The 16426-nt window shown below is 38.9% G+C and overlaps 2 protein-coding genes across 7 annotated transcripts in view; one reads left to right on the top strand and one right to left on the bottom strand.

The window, feature by feature from the left end:
* ARHGAP28 (Rho GTPase activating protein 28) overlaps window positions 1–5459 on the top strand; it is a 76627-nt gene extending 71168 nt beyond the window's left edge. For all 3 annotated transcript variants that reach the window (XM_085052587.1, XM_085052586.1, XM_085052588.1), the window contains exon 15: window positions 1527–5459. In XM_085052587.1, the coding sequence (XP_084908713.1) occupies window positions 1527–1618 (92 nt within the window). In that variant the 3' untranslated portion in view covers window positions 1619–5459. The remainder of the gene's footprint in view (window positions 1–1526) is intronic.
* A 419-nt stretch (window positions 5460–5878) lies between these two features.
* LAMA1 (laminin subunit alpha 1) overlaps window positions 5879–16426 on the bottom strand; it is a 98154-nt gene continuing 87606 nt past the window's right edge. For 3 of the 4 annotated variants that reach the window (XM_085052580.1, XM_085052584.1, XM_085052583.1), the window contains exons 55-63: window positions 15849–16034; window positions 15238–15400; window positions 14003–14115; window positions 12751–12940; window positions 10600–10779; window positions 9377–9530; window positions 8642–8775; window positions 7356–7578; window positions 5879–7188 (exon numbers count right to left, since the gene is read on the bottom strand). In XM_085052580.1, coding sequence (XP_084908706.1) covers window positions 7028–7188; window positions 7356–7578; window positions 8642–8775; window positions 9377–9530; window positions 10600–10779; window positions 12751–12940; window positions 14003–14115; window positions 15238–15400; window positions 15849–16034 — 1504 coding nt within the window. In that variant the 3' untranslated portion in view covers window positions 5879–7027. The remainder of the gene's footprint in view (window positions 7189–7355; window positions 7579–8641; window positions 8776–9376; window positions 9531–10599; window positions 10780–12750; window positions 12941–14002; window positions 14116–15237; window positions 15401–15848; window positions 16035–16426) is intronic. The other variant, XM_085052581.1, reaches the window with a different exon arrangement.

The raw sequence follows: 16426 nt of genomic DNA, 5'->3' as shown, positions 1-16426 counted from the left end.
GGTTCAGAGATCCTTAGTCTGCCTCTTGCAAGAATATTCCACCTTGTTGTCAAGCCTTTTTCCAAGACCTCTTTCTTTCTCACTGTCTCTAAGTGTTAACCTCCCACAAATAAAAACCCACAGAATTGAGAATTCATCCTCTGCACGTACAGGTGTTCTATACTCACACTAATCCCTGTGCTTTATTTAGATTGCAAATTCCTTGCAATAGGGCTTTTGTTTTCTTCTGTTTCATGCAGTGACACTTCTTACAATAACAACAACAGTGGCTTGCCCCAGTGTTTCAGGCCTAAAGGTCAAAAAACAGATTTTAATTTGACATTGCACAATCCTGGCTCTCTCCTTTCTCTGTTCATACCAAAATTCCGGATGCTCTGTTGGAGTCAGTTGTGAATTATCTGATTAGATTATTCCTTATTTCTTCTAGATTCAGCTCAAAAGAATTTCCTTAAAGTTATTACAAAACATCACAGACTTACTTCAGCAGCAATCAGAAATCAGTGTTTATTACTGATGATACACAAAGCTGAATTAGTGACGTGTTTTGCCTGTCTAAACAGGATGACCAATTGTTGCTAAAACAGAAAAAAGATCCTAAAGGCCTTGTGAAACAATCCCAAATATTCCCACCATGGTATTTCAAAAAATTGGGACATTTAATTTGCATTTTCATTTTAAACTATTTTTATAGTCCTAGATCCTTCAGGGTACCTTAGTCCACTGATTATGCATTAATTCATTTATATTGCTTTCACTTGAATAAAATCATTAGGACCCCAGTGACCTTATAAGTAACCGTACAAAAATTTCACCATAATCTTGGGTCACAGCAAAGTAACCTCACCAGTTAAATGACTTCATTACCCCATGTAAATGCAATATAGTCCAACAAATCAACTTAACTCTAGAATTTATTGCCTTATTACTCAACTAAGAGGCATAAAAAGCCTTGTTCTGGCAAAGGGAGCCGCAACTTCCCAATCACTGGCTAATGAAACAACTGGAGTTCAGCCTTCTTTTTTTTTTAATCAGCAAATTGGCAACTGCCAAAAACCTTGATATAGTCTCTGTATTTCTTCACAAGATCCCACAGGATGGAAACACATTGTTTGCAGAGCTATTTTTCAGCATTTAAAAATAGTGTAGAAGAGAAGACAGAGAGTTGTAATTCCAGCTCAGTAAATCCAAAGAAATAAAACCCCCTATACTGTGTTACTTACACTAACAGTGTTGTTGATGCTTCTAAAGAAACCATATTCACAATTTGACTAAATGTCTTGTCCATAAGTCAGTGTAATGTAGGACATCCTGCCTGGAAGTGAAAGTGAATTCATGACTCTCACAGACTAAAATCACTGGCAAATTTACCAAAGGTTCTCTCTGTATCCACGCAAGATGTTAGCGGGACATACCAAACTAGGCTTGCTGTGTGCAAGTCAGAGAAATATCTAAGGACATTTTAACACAGCTCTATCCCCCATTGCTCAAAACATCCTATGATTCATGGCTGACAATTTCCTTTTCAGGTCAGCACTGTTTGGATCCAGATGCATTCATGTTAGATGTCTACCGTGCAAATCCTCAGGCAGAATGGGTGATAAAACCAAAAGCCAGCTGAAGCAGAAGGCAGGAGTATACTGGACAAAAGCCAAATGGACAAGAGTGATGCCTGTCATTTTAAGCAGCTCTCACAGAGAAAAAACAAAATGGTAGCTACAGGACATCATTCCTTCCTACTGTACTGTCCAACTGATGGTCAGCACATAGTACTTTTGGTATTCCAGCTTCAGAACCATCAGAAGAATATCACGTTAGTAATGCTTTCATATGGATTACACTTGTGCCAGTTGGCCCAGGAGGTGAGGAGGGCAGACCAAGGTACGGTGCACAGAAAACAACCTGTTGCATATGAGTTGTTAGTTTCCTGACCTGGTGTCAGAACACAGATTTTTGGAAATAATCCAGTGGCATCAGAGGATGAATGAAACACTACCGACCACAGCATAACACCGAAGAACTGCAGAGATGTTGGAGAAGAGGTGTCTGTGAGGCATGGAAGGCAGGAGGTTAACATGCAGCAGTGCCAAGACATAGCTGCATGAACAAACCAAACCTTTCTGCTGAAAGTAAACCCCTAGAATGTGTGTTACTGCAATACTAATGTCTCTCAGTCACTCCTTACGAGTTCCTGATACTGACGGAGGGAAGCAGAAGGAGGAACTGTAGACAGCTGTACTGCTCCATGTATGTACCACTGTGTATCTCACTACCAGTCTTCCAAAATCATGTCTGGATCCCTTACGTCTGTGCAATTGTAATGCCACAAACCATGCTCTCCTTCCCTTCCCTGTCACACAAGTTTCAAGAGGCAAAGGCTAGGTGAAACGGGGCATATGCCCCTAGCTCTGCCTTTTACTTGATAACTCTCAGAATTCTAAATCTGTGTAATGCCAGACTATGAGATGTGTTAATGGTGCCACTTACAGTCATCACCTTTTTTGTTAAACATTATAGTTTCTAATTTGTAACCTAATTCTTTTTATTTTGTTTATTTTAGCTTTAATATGTAAGCAATTTTTATACTCTTCAGCTGCATCGACAAGAGAGATCTTTGTTTAGGTCTTGTATAATACAGCATGGAAAAGAAAAAGAGCTTCCAATGAGAAAAGGGAAATCATTTACACATTAGGTCTTTAAAAGCATAGCCAGACTAGGCCCAGTTGTGCTGGGGGTTTTACAAATACATAGCAAATAGCAGCTGGCATGCAGTCTAAGAAAACACACAGGCTGGCAAGAGAATAGCAGGCTGCAGCAGGAATGTCAGATAGGATGTCTGGTTTGGAGCTAGTCACAAGAGAAAGCAGTGTTCTTCACTTAATCACCTCACTTCGGGCTATGCTGAACTAAAGGAGGTTTGTTGAGTAGGGAAATCACAAACCTCTGGAAAAGACCCAGGTATTTTTTCCATGTTTGTCATCTGCAAAAAATGGGAACCAATGCCTTCAACTGCACTGCAATGTCCCTGTCATTAGATGATGATGTTGTACAATAATCCACCTCCAGCCTGAGTAGTGATTTTTGTTCCTGATCTGGACACAGGGATGAGGCAGAAGCTGTTTATCATGTAGTGATGTAAAAGTGCTCAGAACCAAGTCGTCCAGGTGAACATAAAGTCTGCTGTCCTGCAGAGGAAGCCTGTAACTTGTGATGCTCTGCTGAAGCTGTGCAGTAAGGACCTGAACCAGATGCAGAGCCTCTAAAATGTGCTAAGTTAATCATGTTCTCCAGTAGTTAACTTTCATTCTTAGTGGTCAGTGAAAGAAATCAGCATTGAATCAGTAACTTTACCAGCAATAATAATGTCTATAGAGGACAGATCCTGTCTTCTTTTTTATCTTCTTGATAAAAAATGATAAAAATTCAGCAACATTATCATTTCATTTTCTTTAAAACAGTGACATTTTTAACTTTCCTGGTGGTTTTTACCTTTTTTCTTCCTTCTTAACACTAAGAGACATAGTTGCATCCAGCAAAAAAACCCAGGACAATTGTATTATAAAATACACTCCTTATTTTGACAACTATTTATTTTAAGTATACAAGATAGTAGATCTGTGGCTTGTTTATAGGACTAAGCATAAACTTTTTGTCATGTGCTTTGCTCCCAATGCCCTCTAGTTCCCTCTGTGGCAATGGACAGCTCTTTCTACATGTGCTGCCCTTGTCTGTCAGCTGTAAAGCAGGACCAGTACTTTCCATATAAAGGCGACATGAGATTTAGTTGAGTTAAATCCTACTCTCAGATGCAGCCAAACAATTCCCTGAGCAGATCAGGAGTTATAAACATCCATCTGGGAAGAACAAACTCAGCAAAGGTTTTTTATGTGGGAAGTGCTTTGAATACAAAGAGATTCATATAAATGCTAAGCATCATTGTATCTGTAGCCAACTAAAAGAGGTTCTGTGACTATACAGAAAGCCCAAACATTAAGAAAATAATTTGCAATGTCATAGCAAATGAACTAACTTTTTACAATACTTTCAGACAAATACAGTGACCTCCTCCATCTTGCCCACTTACTTCACTCTGTGTTCTCAAAGGCTGTGCAAGGGAAAGAACAGAGCAGTCCTGTGTTCACGCTGCAACTTGCTCAGTATGTTGTGGACCTCATCAATGTCATTTCTGAAATGGATGTCCCATACAGAATAAAAGGGATATGTTCTGTACAGAATAAAAGGGATTTTTGGAAGACTTGTACTACTTCACAACTTAGGAAAGTCAAATATGACGTAGTAAAATGCACCCTGTGAGCTCTTCTTTTATGCTAAAACTGCATATAAGTTTATAAGACATGCATATTAGCAGATGAACAAGATTCTACATAAAATGCCCAGAAGACTACAGCATGGCCAAATACCTGCTGTCTCTGAAACAAAATGTCAAAATTCTCTTTTGATACAAGTGGCCCTAATGACCCATGTGTGCTGTGGTTAATACTGTTCCACATTAAGTTGTTTTGTATTGTTTTGGTACACTGACTTGATTTAATATGCAGCAGACAAATGGAACAATCTCAATGACATTTTGAAATATGAGGCCTCAACTTTAGGCCTTATATTTCAAGATGCTGGCAGAGGCATGAGGAATTTTCTTCCTCCTAACAGAAGCTGAAGTCAAAACTAAGTTACAAGAGGACTGTTGCCTAACAAAAAGTAACATGTGGAAAGCTATTGTTAAGAAAGTGGTAGCAAGCAGGGAGAAATTTATTGAAATTCCAAAGATGCCTCAAACATTTACATACTCCACGGTTCTACAAAGACAGCATTTTGCATATCAACACAGAGAGAGAGAGTATTGTAAAAAGCAGGTGTTGCAAAACAGACTGGAATGCTTTAACCTGTATATTCAGCTAATGTCGTTAGAAAGTGTGTGTGTGTGCAAATGTGTGTGTCCACGTATAATATTAACTACCTCACTCTGCATTTTCCAGGAAAAATATTTTGGCTTAGAGGTTTACTACTTAATCTATTATCAATTTCACATCAACATTGACAAAGTATTTCTTTTTGTATGAGGCAAGATTTGAAATTACAAAAAAATATCTAGTAAAATACATATTTCAGGATTCGGATAAATTTTATCCAAACCATGTTGCCTAAATTGTGCTTATAATGTGAACCTTGTGAGATCAGATGTTGGGGTTAATAGACAATGAATACAAAAGCACTGTGTTTCATTTTTATTTTTCAGTGGGTTTCTATTCATGTGTGTCTTCTCTGGAAAATAATACAATGCCACTAGTCAAAGCAAAGTGTTTGTACGTACGTTTCCCTTACAGTCCTCATTATGTTATGTGTTTTGTTGAAGTACGCCAACATGTAAGTGTATTTGTACAGCAGAGTGTGTCCATTCTTGTATTGTATCCATGTCAAAAATAAAAACAATACCAACAAAGCCAGCTCTTCAGATCTAAACACGTGTATTTTGGATAGAAGCAGGGGGCAGAAATTTCAAGAAGCAGTGGTGTATCTGTTTTAAAAGCAGCTGTGTTGTTACAGCACCTGAATAGCTGAGCAAAGGACTATGTTCTGCCACCCTTGCTGAAGTGGTGGAACTCTTTGCTCCAGGAGCTCCTCTCTTGGACTACTTCAATTAAATGCACAAAATGACAGTGCCTGGAATCCTGCCTCATTGCCAGCAATGGCAAACTGCTTTGGGGCTTCATTTCAGCCAGTATTTTTTAACTAATATGAAATACATGAAGAAAAACTAACTTTAGAATAAATTGTACAAATGTATAGTAAGAGCCAAATAAAATTCTAAGAAGCAAACAAAAATACTGCTAATTCATAGAGATAAAAAAGAAAGAGATGGAAGTGACTTGCAAAGAACTGTTTATTATAGATGCATAATAAAGTATGAGACAATTTTGTCACTGCTCAGTGATCTGGCCGGTATTGAATGGACATCCTTGCTTGATTCAGGTTGAGGACAAACCTGGCTCCACAGCAACTACTGGAAGACTCATTTTAGAAACAAGAGGCAGGCACAGTAAGAAAACACAAAGATAAAATGACAGACTGGCCTCAAAAGTGCCTCCCTGTCTCCTGTAAGAAATACTGTTTTCCAAAGTATGATGTATTAGTTCTCATTGCCGAAATACATAGTTTTTCCCAAATAAGACCCAAATTGTTTCTTCAGCAACACATCACTTCATAGGCATCTCTGTGGTGTAGAGTTGCTGCTTGTCCTGAAACTGATTCCATGAAAGCATAAACAGGAACATAATCCTTCTAGGCTATGTATCTATAATAAGAGTCAGAATTCTTATGGATATTAAGGCAGAAGGAAAAGGAACTGGAGCTACGCTATGAAGTGTAACTAAGAAAACTTTTTTCATTAAACTCTGAATCTGAGACCTTCAAGATTATGCCTTTAGCCAGTCTCCTGCTCCCTCTGCTGGACTATGCCCACTTACATTTCATAGAATCAGAATCATATAATGGCCTGGATTGGAAGAAGGCTTAAAGATTATCTAGGTCCAACCTCCCTGCAATGGGCATACTTATAACTTCTTAGCCTTCCAGCTCTTTTTCTTCTAACTAAAATACATGGGCAACTGAACTACATGAAATAATGCAGTTTATTGCAGTTTTATTATGTGGTCCAAAATTGCTACCTCCTTATAAAACAGCCAACACACAATAAAATGAAATACTGTCAAGTAATCAAAAGAAAACATACTGTAAACACTGATTAATAAAAATTCCCAAAAGAAAAGTATCCAATTAATGCCATTAAAATTGTTGTAGAGGTATTTGTTGTTTAAAACCATTTAGTTAAAATGCAGAAATAGAGCTTCTGATTAAAAAAACAATAAATGACCTGAGTTGGAAAACAACCAGAAAAATCAAAGAGATGCAGGTTCTTACCAGTTCTTCTTTTCATTACGAAATGAGAATGCAAAATAACAGATCAACAAAAAAAACAAAAAAACCTCTCAGTCCAGACGGGCTTTGCTACAGTTCAGTGCTCAGCCCCAGGGCAGGAATGAGGAAACACTCCACGCAGGTCAAAAGCTCTGCTAAAGTCAAACAATTCTGTATGTTGGCCCTTGGTCAAAACAAGGTTCCTCAAACAGCCACGGAATGAGCTCTTGCTTGTGAGGCAGTTTTGCTTCACATCAGCTGAAAAACAAACATGAAATATGTAAAATCTATTTTCACCAAACTGAAAAATTACAAAGATCCAGGTTATTAAACTTCTCATTTAATAGGGAACATGTGTTAAGAGTCACTCTTGTGAGAGTGAGTGCAGGAGGGACAGAAGGAAAGGGAAATATAATTGTACCTACCAGGATAACCTCCAACATAAATGGGATTGTTCGTATCTGCAGATGTTGACTGGATGTAGGGATTATCAGTGTGAACTGAATTCCCATCAATTATCAGCGAAATGTGATGTTTGCTTTTGTTTGCTTGAAGCTTGTGCCATTTCCCATCACACAAACTATTTGTGCCTCGTGGTTCATATGTAGCTGTTATTCTGCCAGCTCCATTGTTGACGTGGAATAAAACCTGTACAAACAGCCAGATGCCAATAAAGATATAAAGTAAAAATACATGAACTAATCTGCCTAGATAAAAGCACAATCAACACTGGTGCAGAGATTTCCGTTTTAAATGCTTGGCAATATGCAAGTTTAATGTTTACTTTGACGGATAGAGTAGATTCTTATTAAAGTGGTTTTTAAAATCTAAAAGACTTAGATCTACCTATGCAATGGTCCACTGATACACTTCAGGGATTTCAATGTTTCTTACAAATACAAATCATTATATTTTACACAGAACCTGAAACTTCAGATCTGAAAGAAGATTCACTGTGTCTAACTGAAGAGGAAAAAAGAATGGCTTGAAAGCACTTGTCATTGCCAATAAAAGTATTGATTTTTTTTCATGTATTTATTTTTCAAAGCAGTAGACATTTCCTCAACTTTGTGGTGAGGATTAATATGTAAGCATTAACTGGGAAAGTATGTCCCACAGAAGCAGTGATATTTAACACTGTCTCTAGCGAGGAAGCTTTGAATAAAAAATGAGCTATTTCTGCAAAAACAAATACTTAAGAGCAATCAAGTGTACATTTTTTATGCAAGAGATGACTGGAGAACTATGTATTGATTGTTAAAAGGTTTATGGAGCATAATGGCCAGTAGAAGTAGAGAATGAGTTAATTGCTCATGAATATTGAAGAAGAGGTTACAAAACAGTGGGTATTGTATATGCAATATTTTTCTCAAGGACAAGGATAGCTTTATGGCAGAAAAAGTATTAAGCTATAAAAGAGATATATATTTGGTCTAACATACAAGGTATGTAGTACAGGAGGTCAGAGTGGCTTCACACTAACATAAATTACACTAATTAAAAATACAGAAAGTTCCAGTGACTTCTGCTAATCGCACACTTTATCATACGATGACAATGAGAAACCTCGAGACTGAAAGTCCCATATTCATTCTGAGGGAAGTTGTCTCCATCACACTTCACTGGTGTGTATTTCTTGCATCTCAAGAGGTTTATTTCCCAATTTCAAACAAGCCTTGTGAAATGAGTGTGCCTGCACTGGGCAGCCTACCTTGCCATGTACAATCTCCAGCCCAATGGCATCAACCTTGGCAGTGCTGACCCCGAGAAGAACCCCGTGCACTGCTGTCGTACGGAACTCCAGGGTGATGTTCACGTCAGACCGCACTTTGTAGCCTTCTCTGACTGAAAAGAAGTTAGAAGCTTCTAGCAGAAGACTTGCAACCCACAGTACAAAGTAAAATACATACACTGTCATTAAAAGGTCTAAAAAGCTTGTTAATTATGGTGCTGGAATATGACCTTGCAGAATCTCTGGAAAATAAATTTTCCAAAGTCATATTTCACATTTTCTACTGGAAAAGATAAGTTCCCAAATAAGTTATTTTTCATTGATTTGGTTTTAATCCATTCTATCTCATTTGTAAGAAACAGTAAAGAACACAAATTCAATCCTTGACGTTACTTCACAAGGCTTTTGTCTCCATAGTGTTTAACAGACCTTAATATCATGAACATGGATATTCTTAGCTGAAGAAAGATGTAGTTCATTTCTTTACCAGTGCTAAAATCATTAGCTCTTTTATTTGTGCAAGGCAGCCCTTTGCAGAAATGACCACTTTTGGATGTATGGAGTAAAGGGACTCAGTTAGAAATCCATATGCAGGGCATGCACTCACTGTGTGAGGAGTCAGTTAATTACACACAGTTCCAGGAAGACCTAAAAGGAGTATGTTTTCATTAACATTAATTCAGTAAGGTACTGTTCTCATTTAATGACACTTACCAAGAGCAGCAAAGCCACTTCCATCAAAGAAAGTACCATCCTGCACTGTTTCATAGCATTTATTCACAGCAAAGATGGAGACAGGACTCTCGTTGTCCAGTTGTTTGCTATTAATTGTCATGCTACCAATGCAGGCAGGAATACTGTGAGTAACCTAGGCACATGGAAATACATGGGATAATGTTTAGTATAAACTGCTGTGATGCTCTCACCTGATTCACCTGATATTATTGTAGATAAACATTATGTGAACGAAACAGAGCAGAATCTAAAATATCTACATAATTAAATTTTTGTTAATTACACAGAATTATGTAAGGTACATAATGTCTTAGAGTCAAACAGTTTAGAAGCAGAGTATACGCTTTCTATAATATACAGAAAGAATTGTATTTGCTTGACTGTAAGCAGGGATACACCCAACAGTTAAAAACATTCCAAACATGCTTCAGCAAATTAATGAGTAAATCAAGATTTTGTATGGTATTTTGCAAGTTCTCTTCATCAAAAAGATTCATCTGAACTACTCCAGAGAGTGGCTGGGCAGAGCCCTGGAAGAGGCTCCCCAGGGAAGTGGACACAGCACCAAGCCTGACAGAGTTCAAGATGTGTTTGGACAACACTCCCAGGCACATGGTGGGACTCCTGGGGTTCCTGTGCAGGGCCAGGAGTCAGACTTCGATGATCCTTGTGGATCCCATTTAACTCAGGATATTCTATAATTTGATGAGAAACATCATCACCAGAATCCTCACTGATATAATGGGCTGCACAAGGAGAAAGGCAACAAAAACCTACCCTCTAAAAGCATGTATAAAAAGTATGCTTTAAACTAAAGACAGCTAAACCCAGCATTTCAGAGATATTTAGGCACCTAATTTTTGTTTGAATGCAATAGGACTCAGGTATCAAAATGTCTGAGATTGTAGGTCATGTTTTTACTTTATGAAAGACAGGAATTTATATTCTTTATGCATTTTTAACAGAGAGACAGAACAAAAAAAAAGTCTGTTAAGGGCTATTACTAACACACAAGGATACAAGCTGTAGCTGGAGTCATTAAGCCATAAAAAGCTGGAAAGATTTATCTGGTAAAGGGTCATTACTTTCCTTGTTGCTTCTTTCCCTAAGTACTTTTTTGCCTGCCAGAGACAGGATGCTGAATTAGATGGGCTTGCTGCACTATTCTCATTCTAGTCTTGCAAAATGTCAGAGACACACACCCCCACTCCAAACCTTCTTACATTCCCAAGATTCTTTGGCATGTAGTCTAAGGGGAGTCCTCCCACATAGAGCTTCCCTTCCACGTCCAAGGTGCTACCATCTCCCAGAGCACTGACTGTTACCAATTCCTGTCCATCCACAGTGATTGTGCCTTTTCTTTTAACATATTCCGTCTTTACCTGGAAAAAAGAAAAGCATGAGAACATAAATGAGTAAGCTAAATTGATTACCTAGTCATTATTTGCCACAGAAATAAGCAAGACAATTGTTTAGTGGTTCAATTGCTTTGACATTCTGTTCTGAGGCACCCTCTTGAAATTCTTCCTGAGGCTGACACCATTTCCAAATGCGACTGAGCACTTAAAACAGCTTCCTTGCCCTCCCAAGGGCTCACAATGATTTCATATTGCCCTGCCTAAGGTTTTCAGTGTTCTGTCATTTCTCTAAATCACCAGTTAATTGCCTTAGGATATGGGCACATCAGTGAGTTTGAAGGAAGATGTCCTGTGCTTGTCTCCTGCAATTACTGCGCTGCCCAACAACTGAGCCATCTCAGCTCTCGGAAGCACAGATTCCTATGCTGCCATTTTATGATGGGCAGTGCTACATCTGCTATGACCAAAGAGCTTTCCAGTTCTGCCCATCTTGTTCACTCATGTCCCTATGCCTTCCTTGCCCTAAAGCCATTACTCATATGTGGATGAGGGACTTTATTTTAAGTCAGCTAGCCATTTATTTTTCTCCGTTTCCTTTTAACCCCATTCAGAATCATGACTAGGTTCAACACAAAGTTTCATGAACTTTTGGGCTGGTAAGGGCATAAAGGGGAAAAGCAGGGTGGTTAGAGCACAGGGCAGAGAGTGAAAAGTGGTGCTTCTTTCAGTAGCTAATGCATGATAGTTTAAATTGACTGCAGAGGGACTGCAATGATCACCCTCAGCTGGGAAGTGGTGTGACTCGGTCTTAATCTCTGAAGAAGGCTGACGCTTTTATGTCCTGGGTAGTAAAGATAAGTCAGCTCTTGTATGGAATCTGTTCATCTCTTTAAATGTGGACAGTGTCAGTATGAGTTTTATATCAGTCTATTTAATTTTAAACATGCAGCTGTAAGTCCTGGAGCATTCTTCCTTTCAGGGTAAGCAGCAGAGCTTAACTGTGATATCTCAGATAGAAGTTCACATTTGCTTTCTTCATGTTTGTTTTGCTGTTTTTCCTTCTGTTGATTATTTATGAAAAGCAAAAATAACTCTGCTGATTCCCAAGGCACCTACAAGAGCTGGCAGCTTTGTGTCATCAATCACTTTGTCCCACAGAAGCAACTTCCTAGCGTTAAGGCTTCACACATGGATAAGGGAAGGGAAGCTTAGCAGGATGAATACTGTCATCCTCACCTGCCTTTAGGAAAAGTGATGTTGTCAGAGTTACTTCTAAAACTCACTCAAACATCACAGTCACTTCTCACAAAGAAAGGCAGAACCAGTAGCAGGTGGGTTGCTCAGAGGAACTGCGCCAATAGAGACTGATGCAATCTTTGTGCAGAAAGCCCTGAGTGCTATGTGACACCTCCAAGCTGTAGCCATAATTTCCCTGCAAACTCTACTTAAGACAAGTCCTCCCCCTCCAGCCTCCATTCATTTTAAATGTCTCCCTTTCTCATGTTGCCTCAACCATGGAAAGGAAAAAGAGCGCTTCCCTGTTATCACTAGTTGCTATGACATGTTCAGGTAACAAGCAGTAAGTAGGAGAAAAGAAACTGTGCACCCACAAATCTCTGTCACCCTGTCACACACCAAAGTGCAGGTCTTTGGTGACATAATACATTGAAAGCCCTCTGTGAGAAATTCAGATTTTTTACACCTCTCTGTTAGATCCTTCTCTGTTGAAGATGACCATCACCACACAGCTGGTGAACTATTTAGTTTTTAAACAGTTTGAGATACTTGACGGCAGTTGGAAGATAGATTTGATGTAAAATTACTGACAATTTTAAAATGAAATAATTATCAAATAAAAGTTTTCTGAATCATTTCATGATTGGCTTAGAACCAGTTTACTTTTGCAACACAGAAAGCATACAGAAAAGGCAGGGAAAATCCATACCAGTACCTCCAGGGAAGAGAAAATGGAGCACGAGACTGGTGACTACCTACCGTATGCCATTTTCCATCACTGATAACAGCAGGGTGAAGAGCTACTGCTTTTCCTTTGCCTAAATCAAATGAGAAATGGAGCTGTCCCCCATAAAGCTGTAGGGCTGCATAATCAACCTGGTTTTGGTGAGCCATGTAGTAAATCAGGCCACTGGAGGCAAAGGTTCTGAGATTCAGCTGGACGGAAAGTCTAGACAATAAAAATTCAGTGTTACTGAAAGGTATTTCTTCTGCAATGATGAAAAGCTTTTCTGGACACAGAGAACAGCCTGAACCAATTTATTATTATGAAAGGAGATTTATTATTACAAAGGCCAGAAAAGTAGAATTTGCACTGATTTTAAGCAAGCATGACTTATAATGTATCTTATAATGGCAATCAGTGCTTTAACTGTCAGACATAGACAAAGTGCTTGTCAAAGAGTGAGCTGAACTTTAAGATGGACAGGCTCAGCTGTTTGTGACTGCAGGCTTACCTATTGCCCCAAGAAAGGAAGCCATTCCAGGACAACTTTATGGCATCCATTACTATCAGCCAGGCTTGCTGAGATATAATGGGCAGACTGAGAACAGAGGGAGGCTTAAAAGGTAGAGGAGATGAATGAGACATTTATTATGGAGACACTCAGTTCAGACTACATGGCATCAACCCTCTGCAATGCCCTTTGTTCAGCAGCTGTAACAGAAGGGCCAGAAGGAAAAACCACTCTTTTCTCAATGCCTGTGGAGACTTGCTGAGTAGAAAGAAGCAAACAAAAGTGACTTGTAGGCTGTGTGCTGGGGACCTTGTTGGGAGCCTCTCAAACAGGTAAAAGAGGCAGAGCGGCTATTGCACATTAAGTCTCAACAAAATGATTCTCAGTAGGTCATGTCTCCTTCAAGTGCACCTTCAAACATGGAAGGTGCACTTGCAGAAAATAGAGAGGAGAGGGTGAGATGTCATCTGCATCAGACAAAGGAATAGGGACCAGATGTGAGCTCTGTATGTGGAAAACAGAGATCAAAATACGTACAGAAGGTACAGTGAGACTCTTAAGCCTGAGAGGAAAAAAATGCAGACCTCTGACCATGAGTTACTAAACTCATGATCACTAACCTGGGATGTGATACTTTCTTCTCTGGGGAGCCCACAGAAACCTGAAGTGAGGGCCATGTTCAAAGCTGGCAATGCAGTGATCAGTCATGAAAACCATCACTGCACTTCTTGTAGCTCAGCACAAAACTGTGCATGTGTAATTCAGGATATACTCACTTCTTCCTGACAGCAGACTGATTGAAGAGCAGTGTCAAATGGCTGCCTTTGGCAAGTCCAAACTGATGGGCACCTTGAACATGATTGGGCAGCTCATCTTTTGCACAAACTACCTGTTAATGAAATGACTTTATTAAGAAGAATAGTATCAGGTGCTGCCCAGTAACTGTTAAGTGACAATGCCTGCATAAAGCTTTGTAGGAAGCAAAACTGAGACACAGAGTATACAGCAACATCAATTAACTAACCTCACAATGATTCCAACCTATCCTCAGGCTCAAAAAGAACCAGTTCTAGTGGTTAAGCTATGTCTCATAGACAGCACTGGCCTTTTCTACTGAGAAATGTTTGTAGTTTGAGACATATTCAATTCACTATTTGTCTTAATTGATAGCCCTTTTGAAAAAAATGCTGGAAGTACCATTTCAGTGTGAAAATCTTTTCGATTTGATAGAAGTATTTTCCCATTTAATGAGGACACACATTTTTGTTGTGATTTGGCATATGGAGAGCTGAGTAACGGAGTATGAGCCAAAGCTATACTTTAGCTCTGAAAAGGACAACTTATTTCTTTTTATAGTCAAAGTTGTATGTATGAAATCTTGCATTTTTATGAAATCAAATGTATAAAATCTTGCTTTCTGTTGCCACAGGAAAATGGTTTCAGGATGCTTTGGAAACCCTTCATTATAAAGCTGTGCAGCTGCAGGAGGAGAACAAGTAATGCTGCCTTCTCTCTTGGGAACAGGGACTGTGTGAGAGGAAACAGGTGCCATGCAAGCTGCATTCACACACTGTGTGCCTCTCAAGTGGTTTGTGCCTCCTCTTTGACACAGACCAGAGATTGCATGTGTGTGACCAGGCGAATGTGAATGCGGAACTGCACAGCTAATGCAAATCTCAGCACAGAGTCCCTTTGGCAGGAATACAGTAAAGATAATAATTACTGTCAAGTCCTTCTGGTGGGAGATTATCATTCCACTTTTTCTTTTATTTTTTTGTTTTGTTGTTGCTGCCTGAAAATAATAAGCCTAACTACATTTCCATTCCAAATGGCCAACAGGCTGCTACAAAGGTTAGTATCAGTTTTTCCACAGGAAATAATATTTTCAAATCCACATCCATTGAACCATTCCACATTACAGAAGAAGCAAATATACACAATCTGTAATTTGATAATTCTCCACAAAGAAAGGACAAAAGAGGTGGCAATAGAGCTTTGCTGCAATACATACTTTTTTTGTATCTGTGAGAGGTCTCAGGGGAACTGGTAAAGCCTGAAGTTCAGGTTGAATCTCAGTGTCTGACGGCTGTACAGCTGGTTTAGGCTTCTCTGACAGAAAGCAGCTGTCCATATCCACATGTTCATACTTCATGGAAGTGGTGAAATATAAAAGCCTGTATTTTTTAAAAAAATACATTTTAACAGGTGCACTGCCCAATCCCTACATTTCCCAAGCAGAAGGAAGAGATTTTTACAAGGTCTTTCAGAGGTACCAGGAGAAAAGGAAAGAAGTGGCATCTGTGACAAACAGATTGGGAAGTGGCAAATAACAATATGAATCTGCAATATTTTTGGAAAACCATTCTGTCTGTCACTGCAGATGAAATTATAGTAGAGAAAGCTGTGTTTTGTGCAGCATCTCTACAAACAAAGACATTTTTAATGCCATTTAGAAACTGGTAATGTCCATTTTCTGGCTGCTATAATACCCAGATCATGAGCATCATGCTTGTCTTAGTGAAAAACCAGGCAAACAGAAATGTCATGCAAGAGATCACAAACTACATTTAACAATTAATACACTATGTTTTCCAAAACAAGGCAGTTACCCCTCTGACTTACTCTTTGTTAAAAATAAGATTGCTGATACATCCATGAAAGGAGCCAGCCATTTTTAGCCCTAAGATGCCCTCTCCTGCTGGAATGCCACCAGCGTAGAAGTTGGAAATATTAATGGGGCTCATTTCTGCTGCTGAACCAAGCCTCAGTTCTGCAGGTTTACTTTCATCCACCTGTACAGTTATGATCCTGAAAAAGATAAAGTAGGGAAAACATTCAACAAGGTCTTTGTCATTTTCAGATGAAAAGCATTCCTATCAGCATCAAAAACATCCTCTTTTAATAAGTAAAGATTCCTTCACTTTGATAATCCTTTCAAAATCCTTCTTCTTTAGATTACTTTCAACATGTAAAGTTTTGTCAAATATCTTTCTAATTTGATAGCTGTAGTATTTTTTTGCTAATAGTATTTAGTATGCTTGTACTCAAGTGCCCCAAGCTGTCTAGAGATTTTGAGAGCTTTTAGCTACACCTCTATCAGTGGCTGCATGCTGTATACAATTACCATGTAAATCAGAACATCTGCATTGACAGCAGAAAAACACAGCCCTGATTATCCCACCTAATAAGCTAGCAAAGCC

The sequence above is a fragment of the Lichenostomus cassidix genome, chromosome 2 (genome assembly GCF_008360975.1).
Source record: "Lichenostomus cassidix isolate B80296 chromosome 2, HeHo_3.0, whole genome shotgun sequence".
Classification (NCBI taxonomy): domain Eukaryota; kingdom Metazoa; phylum Chordata; class Aves; order Passeriformes; family Meliphagidae; genus Lichenostomus; species Lichenostomus cassidix.
Note: the sequence above shows the minus strand (reverse complement) of the source record. Positions and strands in the feature narration are given on the sequence as shown.